This window comes from Haliaeetus albicilla, chromosome 5 (assembly GCF_947461875.1).
Source record: "Haliaeetus albicilla chromosome 5, bHalAlb1.1, whole genome shotgun sequence".
Taxonomy (NCBI): Eukaryota; Metazoa; Chordata; class Aves; order Accipitriformes; family Accipitridae; genus Haliaeetus; species Haliaeetus albicilla.
The window spans coordinates 46,547,130-46,565,609 of NC_091487.1; the positions used below are offsets into that span (position 1 = coordinate 46,547,130).

The 18,480-nt window shown below is 38.2% G+C and overlaps 1 protein-coding gene across 1 annotated transcript in view; it reads right to left on the reverse strand.

The window, feature by feature from the left end:
• Window positions 1–18,480, reverse strand: part of EXT2 (exostosin glycosyltransferase 2) — an 80,242-nt gene that overhangs the window by 48,910 nt on the left and 12,852 nt on the right. The window contains exons 6-7 of the mRNA XM_069784665.1: window positions 15,461–15,600; window positions 14,508–14,601 (exon numbers count right to left, since the gene is read on the reverse strand). Of these exons, the coding sequence (XP_069640766.1) occupies window positions 14,508–14,601; window positions 15,461–15,600 (234 nt within the window). The remainder of the gene's footprint in view (window positions 1–14,507; window positions 14,602–15,460; window positions 15,601–18,480) is intronic.

Below are 18,480 nucleotides of genomic sequence, written 5' to 3' on the forward strand. Positions count from 1 at the left end.
CATTCAGAGAGAAATTTAGAGCTCTGGTACCTTAAAATACCCCCTGAACAATCTGTTCTCCTCCTAAGGGAGCATGAGAAGACAGAGTAAGTGACCAGCTGTGGGCCATGATCTTTCTTTCCCTTAAAGCCCTATACTAAAAAAATGATCTGAGGGCCTTCTCATTTTCCCAGAAAGGCAAAAAAATTTGAAATGAGAACAAACAAGAATCATAGAACCATTTAGGTTGGAAAAGACCTTCAAGATCATCGAGTCCAACCATTAACCATGAATGGTTAAACCATTAACCAAGAATGGTCAAACCATTAACCAAGAATGTAGGGCACATTTTTTAAAAAATAATTCACGTGTTTCAGGCTATGGAAAAAACATAAGAGCAATCTGAAAGTAAAAATCAGATTCTTTGTCCCCATACACAGACTACTATGTAGGAATCTTAAGAGTTAATCCATTAAATTAATGCAATACTGGCAAAATCGTGCTAACTTTGCTAAAACTGAAAAGCTTTCTAATTATTTTCAGGTTTTATAGAAGATCAGATTAAAAGCACCTTTCAAACTTGACCTAAGTTGGTTGTGTTGTGTCTATTTGTCAACCAGGACCTATCCAAGGAAAGCAGTAGTGCAGACATTTGTATGAAGAATGTTCATGACATCAGCATGCCACTTTTAAGGCTAAAAAATGGGGATAGCGCTTTTGGGGTTGTCTGATGATTCAGATAAAGACTAATCCATAATTCAACATTGGGTTTTCCCAAAGCTCAAACCAGAAGTTTCTCCAGATGGGAAAAGGAGGAATGAGCAGAACAACACAGGGTACATACAGCTGTTTCCAGTTTAGCTAAGGTTTGCTTCCAATGGAACATGACAATGTTCTTCTAATACTGTTTCTGAATTTTCATTCCATCTTGCAGCTCTTGTTTCTGAGCTATGCATGATTCCCAAGTAAAGCCCTGAAAATATTCATCTATTTAACTTATACAACTTATGTGAGCGGCCTATAGAGGAATATTCCTTAATTACAAGACACTTCTGCAGGATAAGCAAGCAAAACAATAGCGTCCTACATTTTAAGAAAAATATTCTAGATAGACATTTTGTGGTGCTGGTTTTTATTGTAATTCAGTCTCAAAAAATATCTCTTCAAAAGTAAAGCAGTGGGCGGATTTAATCACCTGGCTTAACATTCTCCACTGTAGTAATTTCAGCCATGAAACAAGCACAGCTGCCTACTTCAGATACAATGGAGAGTGAAAACTAAGTCTTTCCACCATCCAAACTTTTTTCTTCCTTTTTCTTTTTGAAGCTGCTGATTCATAAGGAGAAAGGGTTCAGAGTTCAAAATGCTAGTCCTACTCTTCAGATACCAGCCACCTGGGGGTAAGTAACTTCTACTGGCTCTTAGTTTTACTGCTGTATACTACTCGACAAATGCTGACTCAAGAACTAAGGGTAAAGGAAAAAGTTAGTGCAAGCTCAGATATTTATCTCAAGCTTCTTGCACCGCAGTCTTCCTCAGATTCTCATCTTTAGTGCTTTGAAAAGAATCACTTATATCAGTTATAGTAATCCATATGTACAACACCACATACTATGCATATAAGAGAATGGTTCTTTGAAACCATATCTATTAAAGTTAACATTTTGAGTCTTGCTTCCATACTTTCAAATAATTTGCAGGGGGTTTTTTTGTTTGTTTGTTTTGGGGTGTTCTTTTGTTTTTGTTTGGTGGTGGTTTTTTTAAAGGTTTTCATCTTCTGTTATGAACAAGAGCCTTGTTCTGCTTAAAATCTGGCTCAAACAGACAACACAGAAGCAGCTATTTTTAACAGCATAGTTCGCATTCTCTCTCAAGAAATGGTAACATTTTAATATGGGTTTGAAATCCTGCATTATCTTGACCCCTAAAAATACAGATTTCTGCTATTTCTTGTCCTAGTGATAGTAACTTAGTTTTAAAAGTAACAAGAACACAAGACTTGAATAGATAAAAATACCACTTAGCACTAGCATTCTCCCCTCCCTCCATATATTTCTGCACCTCAGACTTGCTTCTTTGATTAAGAAGTATGTCAACTCCACAACTCTGTTGCAGAAGGCAACATTGCATCAGCCAGGAAACCTGACTTGCTGCCCTGGCACCCTACAAATCCACTGCCAAAATACATTTCAGTTATGGAGCCAACAAATAGGTATCAACGCTATGAGCAGCAAGGAACCACCCTGTTCTTGGCCATGGCTGGGAATACTGTCGCAAAGCATGGAGACAGAGACAGCAAAAAAAGGAGCAGGATGAGGAAAAAAAAAAGTCTCAAAGCACTTGGAGCTTGAAAAACACATAACATAAAAATGGCTACCATTTACTGCATTCCCTTTGCTCCCAAAGAGCTTTCAGTTCCGTCTTCCTATTTACAGCCAAATGACATGTGTTGACACCACGGAAATAACACAGCTGTAAGACAGTAATATAGATCCTACTCTGGCTTCCAGATACTCATATCTACATAATCATCACTGATAATGATGTAAAGACACAAAAAATAGCCCACTCTTTCCCTCCAGTTTCCAGGAGTTTGTAGGGCTCCCTAATTACTCCAATTTCACCAGGCTGTTACTGTGAAAGGGCAGGCACACTTAACCTGAGGACTAGTCAAAATTACTTGGATCTATACCATCCTTTTTATAAATTTGTCCTCTGCACATTCCCTGTTAACCACATGAAACCAGACCTACAGTGAGCTAGACTTACGCTGTCATTGATTCAACAGCAGTCCAGAAAATAATAGAAAACAAATATGTGTATGTAATTGCAGGGAACATTCAACTACTATATGACCACAAGTTGGGGGGTGGGGGGACTTTTAGCCACATTTCTTGACAAATGATGGACAGCTCCTGAAACTGAAAGCAATAGGTTTCTAGTCCCAGGGGTATTGCCTTCAAATATGTCTATGTTCTCAGGGTAGATCGGTTTTCCCTGCTGCAGACATCCTGCTGAGAGGTGAGGTCCCAAGCAAAACACAGGAATCTGACTGCAAGCCTTTGAGGTGGCAGGAGCCAAGGGGGGTTCAAAGACAAGGCTGGCTGGTGGGCAGCACCTCTGAGTATTGCAGAGGTTAGAGGTTAGTAAAGCAGGAGCCACTGGCCAATAAAACAGTGTTTGGAGAGCCCACTCTACAGATAAATTGGGGATCTGTTTACACCTTTCCCAGCTTTCTGAGTTACACACACTGATGCTTCCCACTGTGATCTTGTCCTATGTCCACCAGCATCTCCCCTCCTCAGCAGCTGCCCTGCTCTCTGCCGGTTGGCTTTATAACATGGCTAAAGGATGCTTGGAAACTTTTAATCAGCATCCAGCATCAAAAATAAATAAATAAAAGCACAACTGCCTTTATTTGTGTCAACTGCTGCAACAAGATCGGTCTTGTTTGAGATTTCCCATGACTGCTGTACTAATGCTGGGAGAATAGAAGCTTAAATTCCCTTGATTAGAGAAGCTAAACACAAAGCAAGCCCAGTGCCAATCACACACATGAAAGGACAGCTTTTTGAAGCAAGAAAAAAAATAATCTAGGTAGGGTTACCACCATATTATAGCGGTCAAAAATCAGCACATACCTCAATTTCAGAGCCTAAGCCCTATACCAGGAAGAACCTGCCCTTTTGATGAAGACATGTTTTGCTCAGTTTCCTGTAAGCTACATAGCTCTATTTTATATAAGCATAAATATACCCCCATACACACAGTTCTCAACATTGGACAATTTTAACCACAGACATTACTGCCAGCATTGCTTGAATACAGATATACTTCACTGACTTCTATAAGGATAAAAGCTGAAGGACTGGCAATCATGGAGTTTTTTTCCCATATCTATAGGAAAAATTCAGTTTAAGACCTGGTGCTGCTTTTTAACTCCACACCTTAAAAATAACTGATCTTAGCTCAAGCTATGTAAAAATACCTCATCCTTTATGACTCAAACTGTGCATGGCTATATGGCTGTCTGATGAAATAGATAAGGTGATTAATAATTGCTGGTTGTGATAATACTATGTGATGGTCACACTGCAACAGAACAGGATTGAAAATAGTTTTACATGGACAAAATAATTGATAAACATCAACAAGAGTTATTTATTTCTTCTTGGAAAACATCTGAAACAGCATGCTGAAGAGGAATATTCTTTACTGCTTGAAGCCAAATTTTGTAAAAAAGAGAAGCAATCACAAATATAAACATTAAAGCTTATTACAGAAGTCCTTGCTACCCCCAAAAAGATGGAAAGTACACCACTGACCACCATTTGCATATTTATTCTGTATTAATCTTTTGCTTCACCTGAACAATTAAACACATGAGGAAGGAGTTGTTTTCCCTTCCCCCTTGAGATATAGATAGATAGATAGATAGATAGATATATAACATGGCCTCTGCAATAGACAGAACTCACATCTCAGGAAATTCCCTGAAGCACTGGCTACTAAACACAGGTAGTAACAGATCACAAAAAAAAAAACAAGTGGTGAGGAAAAGGACAGAGCCTGGGCTTCGTGCTGCTAGCTTACTGAAGCATTTCAGACAGTAGATTAATGTGTGTTGCATTTGTGCTCATGCTTAACCTAATCACCAGATTCAGGATCCAGAAAGTTTTTCCCAATGCCTCAACAGCCACCATTTTTTGCTTTTGTTTGCTACAGTGTTGAGAAGCATTTTATGGTAGACTGTGGCATGTGGGGGAACAGAGATGAAGTATTCTGTGGACCCCCTGGGACCAGAATTCCATTACCAGCTGAGTCCGGTTGCAGGAAACTGTATTTCTTAAGCTTAACCATAATCTAACAACTTCTATCCCTGATTCCCTACTCCACTATCAGTATCCTGGAATATGCACACCCTCTGTAATACTCCTCTCCAGAGCATCTGTACAGATGTAAGCCACCAGGACAGAATATCTGCCAGGTGCCATTTTCGTTTCTAAAGAGCATTCAAATTTGTCAGCTAATGGAAAAAGGAGGAAAAAAGAAGAAAGGGGGGGGGGGGGAGAAGAGCAGAGAGGAAAGGAAGGAGCCAACCCCCATATACAAGTTACACCATTTGCAAGCCAAAGGGCATTACAGTATATTCCTAGCACAGCCCACTTTTTCATTTGTAACAGATACATAGTTCTCCTATAAACAGGCACCTAAGAAACTGTTAGATATATCTGCACAATTTACAAAAATTAAAGGAAAAGCCATCTAAAGATTATCTGGCAGCAGATTGTTTCTATAGAACCTGTAAACCTTTGTAACTTAAAAACCAAACGTTCCTACTGTGTTGTAGGATACATTTGATTTAGTCATTAAAACAGGATCCAGGACTTGTAAATTCCATTTCTAATATTATGATTTGACCTTGTACAAGTTATTTATGCCTCTATCCACTCATCAGTAAACTGGATACAATACCAAGTTGTATTTACTACTACTATTTAATATACTCACATGCAAATTACTACAGTAATGCAGTGTATTTATACTATATAGGTAAATGCTAAAGTTGTAACACTTTCAATAATGAAAGTGTAAGCGGAGCAAGTGAATTTGATAAAGAAATGTGATGTGGTACAGACTATGCAGCAGCAGAGATCAGAGAGTAACAAAGAATGAGTATAACACCAGGAGAGATGCTTAATCATCCATTTATCTGCAGCCAACTGCTTCATGTGCATGACAGAATATTTTCAAATATTCCTTCTAAAAGTACACGTCTTTCCAATTTTTGGACCATCTGGGTTTATCTGTAGTCTATTCAAGCTGTGTATAGCAATCTGCAAAGTGTAAGTACCAAAAGCCCACTTTGCAACAACATACAGACTCTTAAAAAACAAAAAACAATATTGTCTTAAAACAGGATAATTTCCCTCTTACAGTTGAAGTTTAACCTTTTGTTGTTTAGAGACTGCAAACCTAGATACAAAGGCAGCCCAACTGCATCCTATGAAAATTATTCATTGAGGTGCTGATTGCTCTCAAATTTCTGAGCTCTTTCTCAGAGATGCCATGAAGACCACTCTGTAATACAAGCATGGAAACAGTTTTCTTCACTCTGGAAAACAACAGGGCAGGACAGACAACAGGGTAAAAAAAAAAATCTAGGATAAGGATACTCTCCGCAACAAATGAGGAGGGGAGAGGGGAGCAATGAAAGTCTCATATATAAATGCCAAGGATTCTACAACTCCCCTGGTGATACTGGCAGTAAGCCAGGAAAAAGTTTTGTCTTTCCTTTGCTGTTTGCAGCAACAAATCTTTCCTCTGGGGGAGGGGTGAGAGGGCTGGAACTAACTTCAGTGTATCTGATAAGATGGCAAATTGTCCAGCCTTGACATTTATGGGGGACCCGCAGCTCCACTGAAGCACTCTGGGAGGATTAAAGCAGGGTTAGCCTCTCCAATCACACTCCTTAAAATGCTACAAATGGCAGACAGATGAAAGTTCGTTTAAATTTGATAATGATGAGTCTAAAGAACCCCGAGACAGAAGCTGTCCCCTGTCAGGGAAAGAACTGCAGCTGGAAGTTGAATATTCTCATTAAAAGGACCTGTAAAAATCTAACTATGCTCAAAGAGCTTCCAGTGTCCAGATATTGAAACGAAGTTCTGTTTAATTGGCTAACAAGAACTAAATCCCATCTCTTTTATGTGAGCTGCACCACCCACAGGAAAACTACACCACCCATTTGCTTTAACTCTATCCAGGACCCTTTCACTGTAAGAATGGGATGTTTCACACACCAGCAATGATTGCCTGGAGCCAGCAGAAAGGCTCATATAGCTGTCAGCAAGCTGATAAGAGTTGAAATTACTCTACAGAGCCCTCTTTAAAGAAGAGCCAAAGAAGCACATTAAATGAAAGGGAGGAGGGGTCAGAAAAGCCAGCCACTCATGTTGTTTTAACGTGGCACTAAAACAAGTCATTGATTTATGCATGTGTCTTCAGCTCTGTTTGACCCAGAGTCTGAACTTTTCTTCAGGTCAGGGCTGAGGCTCATGGGACGTGCACTAGAAAAACCACAATAAGCTTGTCCAGGTATTACGACTGTGGGAACAAACATTGCAAACTACATGTTTTCTATCCACATTTTTTTAAACTGTATTTACATCCCTTTTTAGCTTTTAATTGTTCACACCAGCTGAAAAGACAAGAGGTTGTGATTATCTAAAACTTTAATTAATAAAAATCAAGAATGCTGTGTCGCCACTATTTGAGAGAGTATCTTGTAGGGCTTCAGGAAGGTGAATTATCCATTCATACAAAGAAGGAAAATATACATCACAGTCAATATTCTCTCACAGAAGTGTTTGGCAGCCAGTGAAGTTAAGATGCATTTAAAAAACCCACTGATGATCTGACAAGGTTATTCCACAAGGCACTGTAATACCAAGGTCTCCTGCAAACCCGAGCCCTGAAGTTGCATCACTGTGACCGCACCAGGTCTGACCAAATGGCCTTCTGCTTCTGTATTCAGTCTCTGACAATGATCCACAGCCTGTACCTTAGGAACTGCCCCACACAGACAGAGCAAGCATAAGCCACCACTTCCCCAAAGTACTCTCCAGCTTCCAGAATTCTGCAGCTTAGGAACTTCTAAGCCAGGAGGTCTATCTTTGCATTCATCTCTGACAGATTTTCCTTCTCTGGATTTCTTCATTCACCCTTTACGCCACTAAAAACCCTTCACTCACACAAAATGCTGAAGCAGCAAGCCCCACAGACTACCTACTAGCTCTGGGAAAAGATCATCTCCTTTTTTATTTTTTTTTAGACCAGGTTCCCAATAATACAAGTTCTAGGAAACATCAAATGAAATTGTATCAAACCATGTACAGCAATACCCATTCACTTTCTTCATGGCCTTCTTATTTTATAGTTCTGTATTATATTCTTGCTCCTCATCTTATTCCCGATCATTCATTTTCAAGATGAAGAGTGTTAGGCTATTTAATCACTCTTGTCATGAAACCTTTTATCACCCTTGTTCTATTATATCCTTTTTAAGATGGGACAACCATAACTATGGACTGTATTCAGGGTGCAGACATACAATAGATTTATGCAGTGGCATAGTATTTTCCATTTTGTTCTCTACCTCTTTTTTAAAAATTCTTTATATTACTATTTTTGACCACAACTGACCATGGAATTTATATTTTCACACGACTATTTATTATAGTCTAAGAACTCTTTTCCAAGTGACTGCAGCTAGCCGAGAGGCCATCATTGCCTATGAGAAGGCTGTATAGATTGCATATATACCCCTTTCTTTGTATACTGCATTTTATTTGTCACTTTATCATTTGGTCATGCTATACCTGAATTTCTTTGGTCTAAGATGTGCCAGTTCCAAATAAAACCTTTCCCAAAGCAGAATCATTCATAAGGGGTAACTGCAAGGGGTTTTTCTATTACTGTTAGCTTGAGCTGCAAATTTTCCCTTAGTAAGCTATGCTGTTCTGGGGTGCTTACCTTCTACACAGCTACCTAATTTTATGGTATTTATCTACAATATCTCCTCCTCTCCGTAAGCTTGGTTGAAATTGGGCAGTAACAGAAATCAGCATGCACATTGCACGTGATCATACCCTTGTTTCCCTAGGAAACCAGGATGAAAAGAATTCCTGCACTCAAGAACACTAGCTCTTCATTCTTGTACCATTAGGGCACACAAAGTTACTCAGTCTTCTAGACTAGATATTAATTCAAAAGTTTTATTTTTAGGAGGTGGGGAGTGTTATAAAGTCAAAAAGGAACAGGCGCACAAAGCCTTCTTTTGAAAAATAAACTCTTTACCTAAAATCCATTCAGTGAGAAAGAATGCCTAAATAAACAGAGGAATAACTCTTCTATTCCCATTGCATAGTACTTTCATATTCTGCGCTTATGCCTTAATGAGCCTATCTGTGTTAAAAGACTTCCAAGTATGTTGATACTTAGTGAGGAAAAATATTTCCAAAATGTCTGTATATTCAGATAGACAGATTCATCTCACAAAAAGAAGGGAAAAAAGGCGCAGAGGCTCAGATATAAGTTGAGGAAAACTTTCATACAAGTTAAAGGCATTTATGTATCAACTACAGTGGTAAAATATGTTTCTAGATATTAACAGGCTTTCAAAGCAAAACATTAGAAAAACTCTGTTTAGAGGGAAACTATACAAGGCATGGGATAAGCAGACACCAGCAAAGTTTTGTTTTGGTTTTTTTTTCCTTTACCTATTTCACTCTTCTTCAGGAGCAAGACAAAATTTCACATTTCACTATCATATAGGTCCATTACATTTACTTCTACTTTTTGCCCCTCCACTTCTAGAACTTTGCTGTTACCTGCGTGCTAGTTTACGGTGCAGAGAAAATGAAAGCATAAGGATGCAGCATCAAGCCTGCTGGATCAGTAGCTGTGCAGCTGAACTGCTTATCAACTTGCCTCTGGGCACTTCTGCCAGTGTTTCATACTCCATATGGAACTATTTGTGAGAGGGGGATGGTTCAAGGAAGCTTCAAAGAAAATGAGAACGACAACATTACTGTAGAAAACAGACAAGACAGCAATCTCAGAGATGCATACGTTTCACCCAGACCACTATTAATTTTAGCAGCTCAACTAGCAGAGGCTCTTTTTGATGGTCAATATGCTGGAGTTTATAAAAGCTATCACATGTTAGTCTCCAGTTCTCATGGACATAGGCTGTACACGTAGTATTGAAAATATGTAACAATTTTTCACAACAGTGTAGACTAGGCCATGAGCACAGAAACTATTCCCTTTTGTGAGCAAAGACAGGAAACTGAACCAGGAACTGTTGAGGGCATAATGTTCTGCAAGTTTGAACAATAAAAGTGTAAGTTAATATGGCTACTCTCCAGAGACCTCAACAGAATCAGGACAGTAGAAATTAATTCTGATTTCACACACTCCAGCTCTGCTCAAACCAATAAACCTCTTTCCTGGTCCATACCATGTACTGTCTCACAAAACAACTGAGCAAAATAAAGTTGTATTATAGGAAATCACAGCCCAGGTTACACCAGCTGTAGATCCTAGCAGATGATGACTCCAAAGCTAAAGCACCTATTTCATCGTTTTCATGACAGTACTGTGTGATGCTCATGATCACTGTACAAACTATAAGAAAATATTTTCAAATAGGGGTTCTTATATATTTTAAATGTAATGACTTCTCTTTAAGAGCCTTCCTCTCTTCTCCAGCAGATGTATGGCTAGAAGTACTTCCAGAAACAAAGCAAAAATTAAGCACAGATAAAATTTTACTCATTAAAAGCAGACAATCTGTTTCAACTTGAAAAAAATTATACATATATACATGTGTGTATGATATATATATATATATACAAAAATAAAAATCTTGGTGCATGATCTCCAGAGAATCAACTGCAATAAAATACTGCAAAAAGAGTACCTAATCAACAAAGAAAACTGGCAAGCTAACATTTACAATAAAATTTGTTTTAATTATGAGGTTTTCCAACTAAGGATAGGAATGTCATAACCAAGACAACCACTGAAACCAAAGTAGACAGCAAGGCTCCAATCCCACAAAGGTTATCAGACCCAGAAAGTCTGATAGGTATTCATCCTACTACAAACCAGGACAGATTTAGAGCAAGGATTTGTTCTGTTTGGCTAAAATGATGATGATCTCAACCATACTCATGTCAGAACATGTCAACTAGTTTCTTAATTTACTGAAAAAGTACGTTAATTGGCAGGTACTGGCAAAGCATGTTTTACAAGTCTTTATCAAAAATATATTGTCTCCCCTAGTGGAAATTTATGTGCAACAAAAACAGTTTTTGAAATAAAACCTAAACACATCCTAACTGCAAAGGAAACAGTGAGATGTTGTAAAACAATTTTCATATCAATTTTAATGCAAGGTCTTTGCAAAGATCACTTTTGTGTCATTTTAACTTCAGTTATGGACCAATCTTTTTGTAACTGTTATATCAAACTCCAAGTGTTTCACAATGTACAAGCAAGAAAGAACATGATCATTGTGATCTAACTATCTTTGTTTCCATCTCGATAAGAGCAATGCTCAGTGAAAACTAGAATGGACTGGAAAAAAACCCAAACATACCACAAGACCAGTTTCAGTCAGTCCTCTTCCACTTGACAAAAAACAAGCATCAAAATACTGTATATCAAGTGTTACTAGCCCTTGAATTTGAAGCAGCAAAAGGAAGCAGTTTAAAAATTATCAAGAAATTTGGGTTACTTGCAAAACTAGAATATTTTGACACTTTTGTTGCCCTTCATGGCTAAGCAGACTAAACAACTGCTATAAATCACATCTGAAAACATGTATAAATCACTTCAGTTCATTTGCAGATCGATTCTATACATGGATAATAGTTGAGTGTCATTTTAGTAGTTCCTTGCCCGAGAAGCAAAATAGAGCACATAGGACGAATTCACTTTGCTTCCAAACTACCTTAGCACCACCCTCCTCAAAAGGTTCATTCCAACTTCAAATTCTTTCTTCTCCTATCATCACTTCAGCCTTATTTTCTGAATCTTTATTCATTAGCTCCTGTATTGTCACTGAAGTGAAGACACTGAAAAAAACTGGGAAGACATTTTGTCTAGCCAAAAAGTCCTACGATACTTCCTCAAACCATTTAAATCGAAAGACAGCAAGTAAAGTGTGCAGCTGCTCCCTACTGTGAGACTGATGGGTAAGAAGGAAACAAAAATCTGTAGCACAAGTGGAATATTAGTGCATATTTATCAATGAGGAAAAGCAATCAGGTTACTGGTAGTCCACACAGTATCAGTTGCTAAGTACTTTTTCACCCTATCAGATAGCTAGAACATAGTACCATGTATCAGCAAGGGAATTTCACAGATGCTTACACTGCAACTTTACCTTGTAAATAAGGTTGACAGGACATGAAATGTATGGATAACATGTGTAGGTAACCTCAATATGCAGACAGAAATAAATTCACAAGGACAAGAGAAAGACAGACCTTGTGATTTCATCCTGACACTCTTACTACCAAAGCACACAACTATATCCTCAACAAAAGCATCAAGATGGGAGACTAAGCTTTAGAAAAAAAAAAACAAAAAACATACTTCCCTCCTTCAGTCAATAGAATCACAGGTTCCAATATGTTCAGTGATGTTTTGGACCCAGTGACAATGACTACCACAAACGGTCTATAATACAACAAAATTAACTCCAGACACAGACTAGAACTGCATTCTGGGTATTAAAATATCTTCTATTTTAACGTAATTTTATGGAGTTACAGATATATATAGATATAAAACTTATAGATAATCTGAATTAAGGGAGGGGGGTGTTGGTTTGTTTCATGTTGAGGGGGTTTTTTGTTTGTTTGTTTTTAACAAACTAGTGTTGTTTCCTGATTTCATACTTTAAAATTACTGTTTAAGCTGTCCATAACATCAAGTGCATTCTCTGTAGAAAGAGAACACTATTCTGAAATGATTATTTTATGATATTAGTAAAATGGACAAGAAAATCAATGCATACTTTAACAGACCATTAATGTCAGTTTTAAAGCTTTGTTAGGAAAAACTCCCTAGTGTTAACATCTCTACATTCATGTCAGAGAAAAAAAGAAAATAAAGCAAAATCATGTTTCTAGGAGCTGTGATAGCAAAGCTACTTTTTCACCTGCCATTCCTACCGGCAACTTGGTGCTGCCAGTGGACCCCCACCAAAACGGTTCATTTGTGTGAAGGGACTAAAGAGAAAGGAGACCCCTGATGGCTGCTGAGATATTTGCAGACTCTCTGTACAGAGAATGAAGTGAAGCTGGCAACAGAGTTCAGGCATGAAAAGACATTTACCACTAAATCTGAGAGTCTACTTTTTCACACATATCCAGTATTAATATACACTGTGCAGCTTTTAGCACTGTCTAGGTAGAAATAACTAGTGTTGTAGGCTACACCGTGAAAAAAACATGCCTTGGGTCACTTTTTACAAGGACCACACAAAAGATGACTTTGCCACTAAGGCTGTGTAAGGCAATTTCAGAAACATGCCTTCACAATTCTTGCAGAAATTCGACTACAGAAATCCTATGTGTCTTTAAAAGTCACCTAAGATCAGATACCTTACTTTTTCCCTACATACGTAGCTCTTACTTTCTCAGCTCCTCATCAGGAAAAACAATGACAACAGTCATCTCCCTACCATATAACAATATATGTTCAGGTACAATAAGTTGACAAGGATGAAAGATCCTAGATACAAGTTCACAATACATGTTAATATCTTACTTCTTTGCTGGCCCAAAAATGTCATCTACATATTCCAACCACCAAAAGACCAACGTGGTTGAATCCTACCTCCTAATCTGACAACAGAACTCTTCACACTTTGTGGAAATCCTCACACAGCTAACAGTCCTCATCTGTTCAGTTTGTACCTTGTGTGTGAGCTCTAGAATTAGAGCAACTGATGATGATAGTGTCCATAACAGCAAAGCTAATAAAAAACAGGAATTGGCATCAACTGGAGTGAACTAGAAGACACTTCCTTTTGACTATATACTCAGCCCACACAGACTTCATTCACAAGTTTGCACAGTTCATGACCTCAGCTCTTCCAGTCACCAAGGAAGTAAAATTTCCCTCTCAGAGGAATTGTCAACTTAGTTAAAATATTTAAAACATTTTGCACTTAATGCTTCCCTCACATTTTGAGCAATTAAAATTTATCTACAAACCAAAGCTTCTCTTGAGATAAAGACATACTCTTGAACTTCTTTAATACAATTTAAGTAACATGTAGAAAAAAGAAACATGTTAATATATGTGAGTAGGGAGTCCACCTGCATTCAAGGAGAGCTTCTATCCCAGGGTGCACTAAGAAAGCAGAGGAGACACAAGAAAAAGTGAAATTAATGAAAGTGGAGTTTGACTACATTGGTAGAAACTGACAGTCTCCACTCAAGGCAAATACCACATGATCTTTATATGAAAAAGCAGATAGTCAAAACCTCAATTTCACATTTCAGGAGATCTCCTGCAAGCCAGGATGAGGAGGCTTTGATCACTGTGGATGCTAAAGTTCCTATAATATATTTCACAACAGCATGTACATTAACGTAGTAGGTTAGAGAAAATCCACTCTGAGTAACTGAAGTCTGCCTACTGAAGTGTTCTTCTGCAATCGCAATCATATGCAATGTTCTGAAATTCCTGACCTGATGCAGTACTGATCAACCGCTACTGTTCAACACATTCAGCTGCACCAGTGATGGGTAGAGACACAACATTGAAAAGTAATGATTGAATGAGTATGTTTAGCATAAAGAAAGAAGAGGGTTGAATAATCCAAACATTAACATGAGTATAATGGATGCTTCTGCATTCCAACAGATTTCACAGTAAGGCAGGTGTATGAACCTACACTCCAACCATAAATGAAGTAATTTAAATACAGTACATGATTTTACCTGTCTTTGCATTTCTTCAATCTGTCGCTGGGGGACACTTTGCAGAATACTGTACATTTCAGGCATCTTTTCTTCAGGGATGACAACAGAGGCCCTATAAGCAAAAAACACAAAACAAGTGGTAAAAAGAGAAGAAAGAAGTTCTACATTAAAAGATGTCAACAGCTTTTCCAACCCAGAATCTTGTCCTGTTCTAATAAGACACATTCAGAACATATTAGCAGAAAGAAATAATCTTCTCTGAGTGTAATTAATTATTCTGTAGCAGTTTCTTCACAACACCAGCCAGTCTGCCCACAGATAATGCCACAGAAGTCTGCGGACTGATCTGTACAGACAACCTAATAAATATGGAAGGACAGAGACCCAGAAATCCTGAATTCTCATCTCTGAATTGCCACTGACTTGCTGTCAGCCGAGATTTTTGGAATGACCAAACAGTAATAGCATATGCAGTGCTATGTATACAAACTAGTAATTTTTGTACATATTATCCTAAGATCACGTAACTGGGCATAGTGCGTGCATGGAAAAATAATCTAAGCTCTTAACACAGTGTACTCAGCTACAAAATAATTATACCTTTCAGTCTCAGATGAACTTAGGAATCATGACACAATGTAGGGAATTTAGCATTTTTAGCATATACTTTTCTTAAAAGAGCCTGAATGCAGACCAGTCCTCACTGAATTCAAGCACAAGATAATAAAGCAAGTCTGTTTTAGAAAAAATATCATTGGCTGCAGGATAACCAAATGCTCTGTCATCTCTGCCTCTTTGTTTTCCTCTCCTATTTTTGATGCATAATATATCAAGGACAAAGATTGCATGTATCTTACTCTGTATTCCCTGTAACCCCCAGTACACTTGACTTATCACACATTTATTCAAATCACTGAATGCAATGAAGTCTCTTATGCAGTGGTTCAATGAACAATAGTGAGGGTACAGACCTCTTCCAGTCCAGAACCTCAGAGAAAGGTAAAATGTAGGAGTCAGCAATGATCACTGGGACACAGCCAGCTTGAAGAACATCACTTAGCACAGCCTGTCCCAAGCGAGCTCCACGTAGAACGACACAGAACGTAGACTCCTGTCAACAAATGGTATCCAAAACACAGATGAGGAAATAAAAGGAAATGTTAGATTTGTGGTGTGTGTGTATGTCTGTATGTATGCATTACGCTTTCCTGCCCTCCCTCATAAAAAAAACCAGTCAAAAGGAAAGCAGGCTTGCTCCATGCAACCAATGTATTGTGAATTACTAGCTAATTCAAAATAATTATGCAACTTTATCTTCCAGAGGCTCAAAAATATCACAACTGGGGAGATGAGAAATCAGCTAATGGGACTATTCTATGCTTTATTTTAATGGCCAAACTTCAGAATTCTAATTAAGAAAATTCAAGGGAAAAAATAAGTTAAACAATTTGAAAGTCTGGCATAAAAAGGTGAGCAACAATCAACATGAACTTAACAGGTACAAACTGTATGAAGCCAACTTAATTTTCTTCCATTATAGGGCAATCCAGCTTTATGGATAGCAGAAAAGTAATAGATTTCACATCTCAACTTTAAAAGGCATCTGACATCGTCTTTGACAGCATTTTCATAGGCAAATTAAGAAATCATGGGCTAGATAAAGCCCTCATAGGCTTTATAGTTACATAAATTATAGTTACAGAACTCTAAGTATAAAGCAGTTACTGGTGGCTCACAGGCAAAACAGTGATGACCAAATCTTTCCTGGGTGCAACGGTATTCAATGTAGTTAACCAAGGAGCAGAATTAAGACCATACTTATTAGATCTGACAATACCTATGATATTGTAGGATTAGCAAGCATAATGGATAATGGGATTACAATTTGACATTATATGGATAAATTGACTAAAATATACTGATATGTATAGGGCTCAACACTTAGATAAAATAATCAACTGCACAAATATAAAGCATGAAGTAACTGGCTAGGTTTTGCACTTTGCAGAAGAGGACATTTAATACAAAAGGACAGGAAAAGAAAGGGTATTCACGAGGCAGCTGTTGAAAAAGCAAACCATAGGTTGTATTAGAATGCAAAAAGAAGCACAATCTAAAAGAACTGAAGGAATCACTCACTTTTCTCAGTAATAAAAGACCTCATAGCAGTGTGTTCAGTATTGGGCAATGCACTTCCAGGGGTAAAAAACCAGGATGATTACTTACCTTGAAAGTATAATCTACAAGGAAAGATTGGCTATATCAGTACTACTTATTCTGAAGGGGTGAGGGCAAGAAGAAGATGGCTAAAGGAAGCTTCGATGATATAAAAAGCTGTTGCAAAAAGGAAGAATAAAATACACTTATGTCCGCAACACACAAGACAAAATGCCATGAGTTCAAACTGCAGCAGAGAAGACTTCTTGACTATGCTGCACTCACCCTGTAAATAGGGACTTTGGTTCTCACTGTCACTGAAGAATCTTGCTACAGATTCAAGATCGCAAAATAAATGCTTGTAGAGTTTAGCTACACAAACAAGGAAAAAGCCCAAGTCAGTATTATCCCTAAGTTTAAGAAAGAAAAATTATAAAGTTGATACAGGGACTCCCACGGATAAGAAAACATCTGTCCAGCTTGCATTCTGTGGCCTGAGGAGAAAGAGCCAGGAGGCTCAGCAGGACAGCAAAACATCAAAATGGAACTAGGAAATACAGGGGGGTTTGCTGGCTCTTCACTTATGATTGCATTAGGAAACAAGACTTGTGTTCATACCCATAGTGTACTAAAAGGCTTGAAAATGTCATCCAAGACTGCAAACAGGAAGCATTAGCAACCCAGAAGCCCAAAAGCCTATCTAGTAGGAAGTCTATAAAGGCAGCACTGGAAAGACGAACTGTGATCGCAGTCCCCCTTCCCCCACTCTCAGACCAGAAGACATGGAAAAGAAGGGTTTGGGGAATGGAAGTGGTGGAGAGAATGAACACACGTTTTAACCATTGACTTGCTAGATTACACAGCAGCAGGTGGAAGAGACTCTAGTAAGGTCTGGGAGAGAAAAAAAAAAGAAGCCCAGATGTGGACACACATGCTCATCTGGCCATATAACCATTTTTCCTGTCTAGACAAAGGTTACTATAAATACATCTCCTCGCATCATCACTGTTATCAGCCAGACATTCCAAAGGGAGATGCAGGGCTCTGCAAAGGAAAGTATTTTAACAATCTCGGCATGTGCCAGCTCTCTTCTGAGTTATAAAATCATATATAGCAAGATATAGATATAGATTCCCTGACTTGCTATCCTTGAGCAATCCAGTCTGTATTTAAGGAAATAAAGCAAACATTTTTTTTTTTCCCTTTTGGTTGAAAGTTTAGGACTCAGGGTGACCCATTCCTCCCTCTCCTTCACAAGGAATTTTAAACATATTTCCTACAAAACATAACAGGAGGGGTGGAAACTTTGCCTTTCCTCAGCTTGTTTGTTATTTTATCATCATTTGCTGAAGTTCAAAGACAGATTATGTGCTGGTGGCCACAGACAGAGCACAGTGGCCTGTAGCATAACTCACTTCACCACAGTGCATGCCAAAGCACCTCTCTGTTAGTGAATTGCCAAGAGACACAGGGGTCTGAGAACGCTATCTAGTTTTATCTTCACTGATACATCAAAAGGCCTCTGGAAGTTGGGCCAAGGCCATGAAACACATTTCACCTAGATGTTTTCATAGCTGCATGCTGACAAGTCTTCTAGCTCAGTCTGTCACATCTACACAGAGAATTTTGTAGGGTTTAACTACTAAGCTGCATACAAAAAAAATATAATCTGACCAATTCTCCTTAAACATAGCACTCTTTTTTTGCCCCCAAATAAATCCACGCATAAGCTCTTTAAAGTTCCTTTTAATCTTCCCTCCAATTGACAAAGCCATCCTCTGTTCCAAGCTTCATCTAGTAAGGCCTGCACTGTCATATGTGAGAAATCAATTCC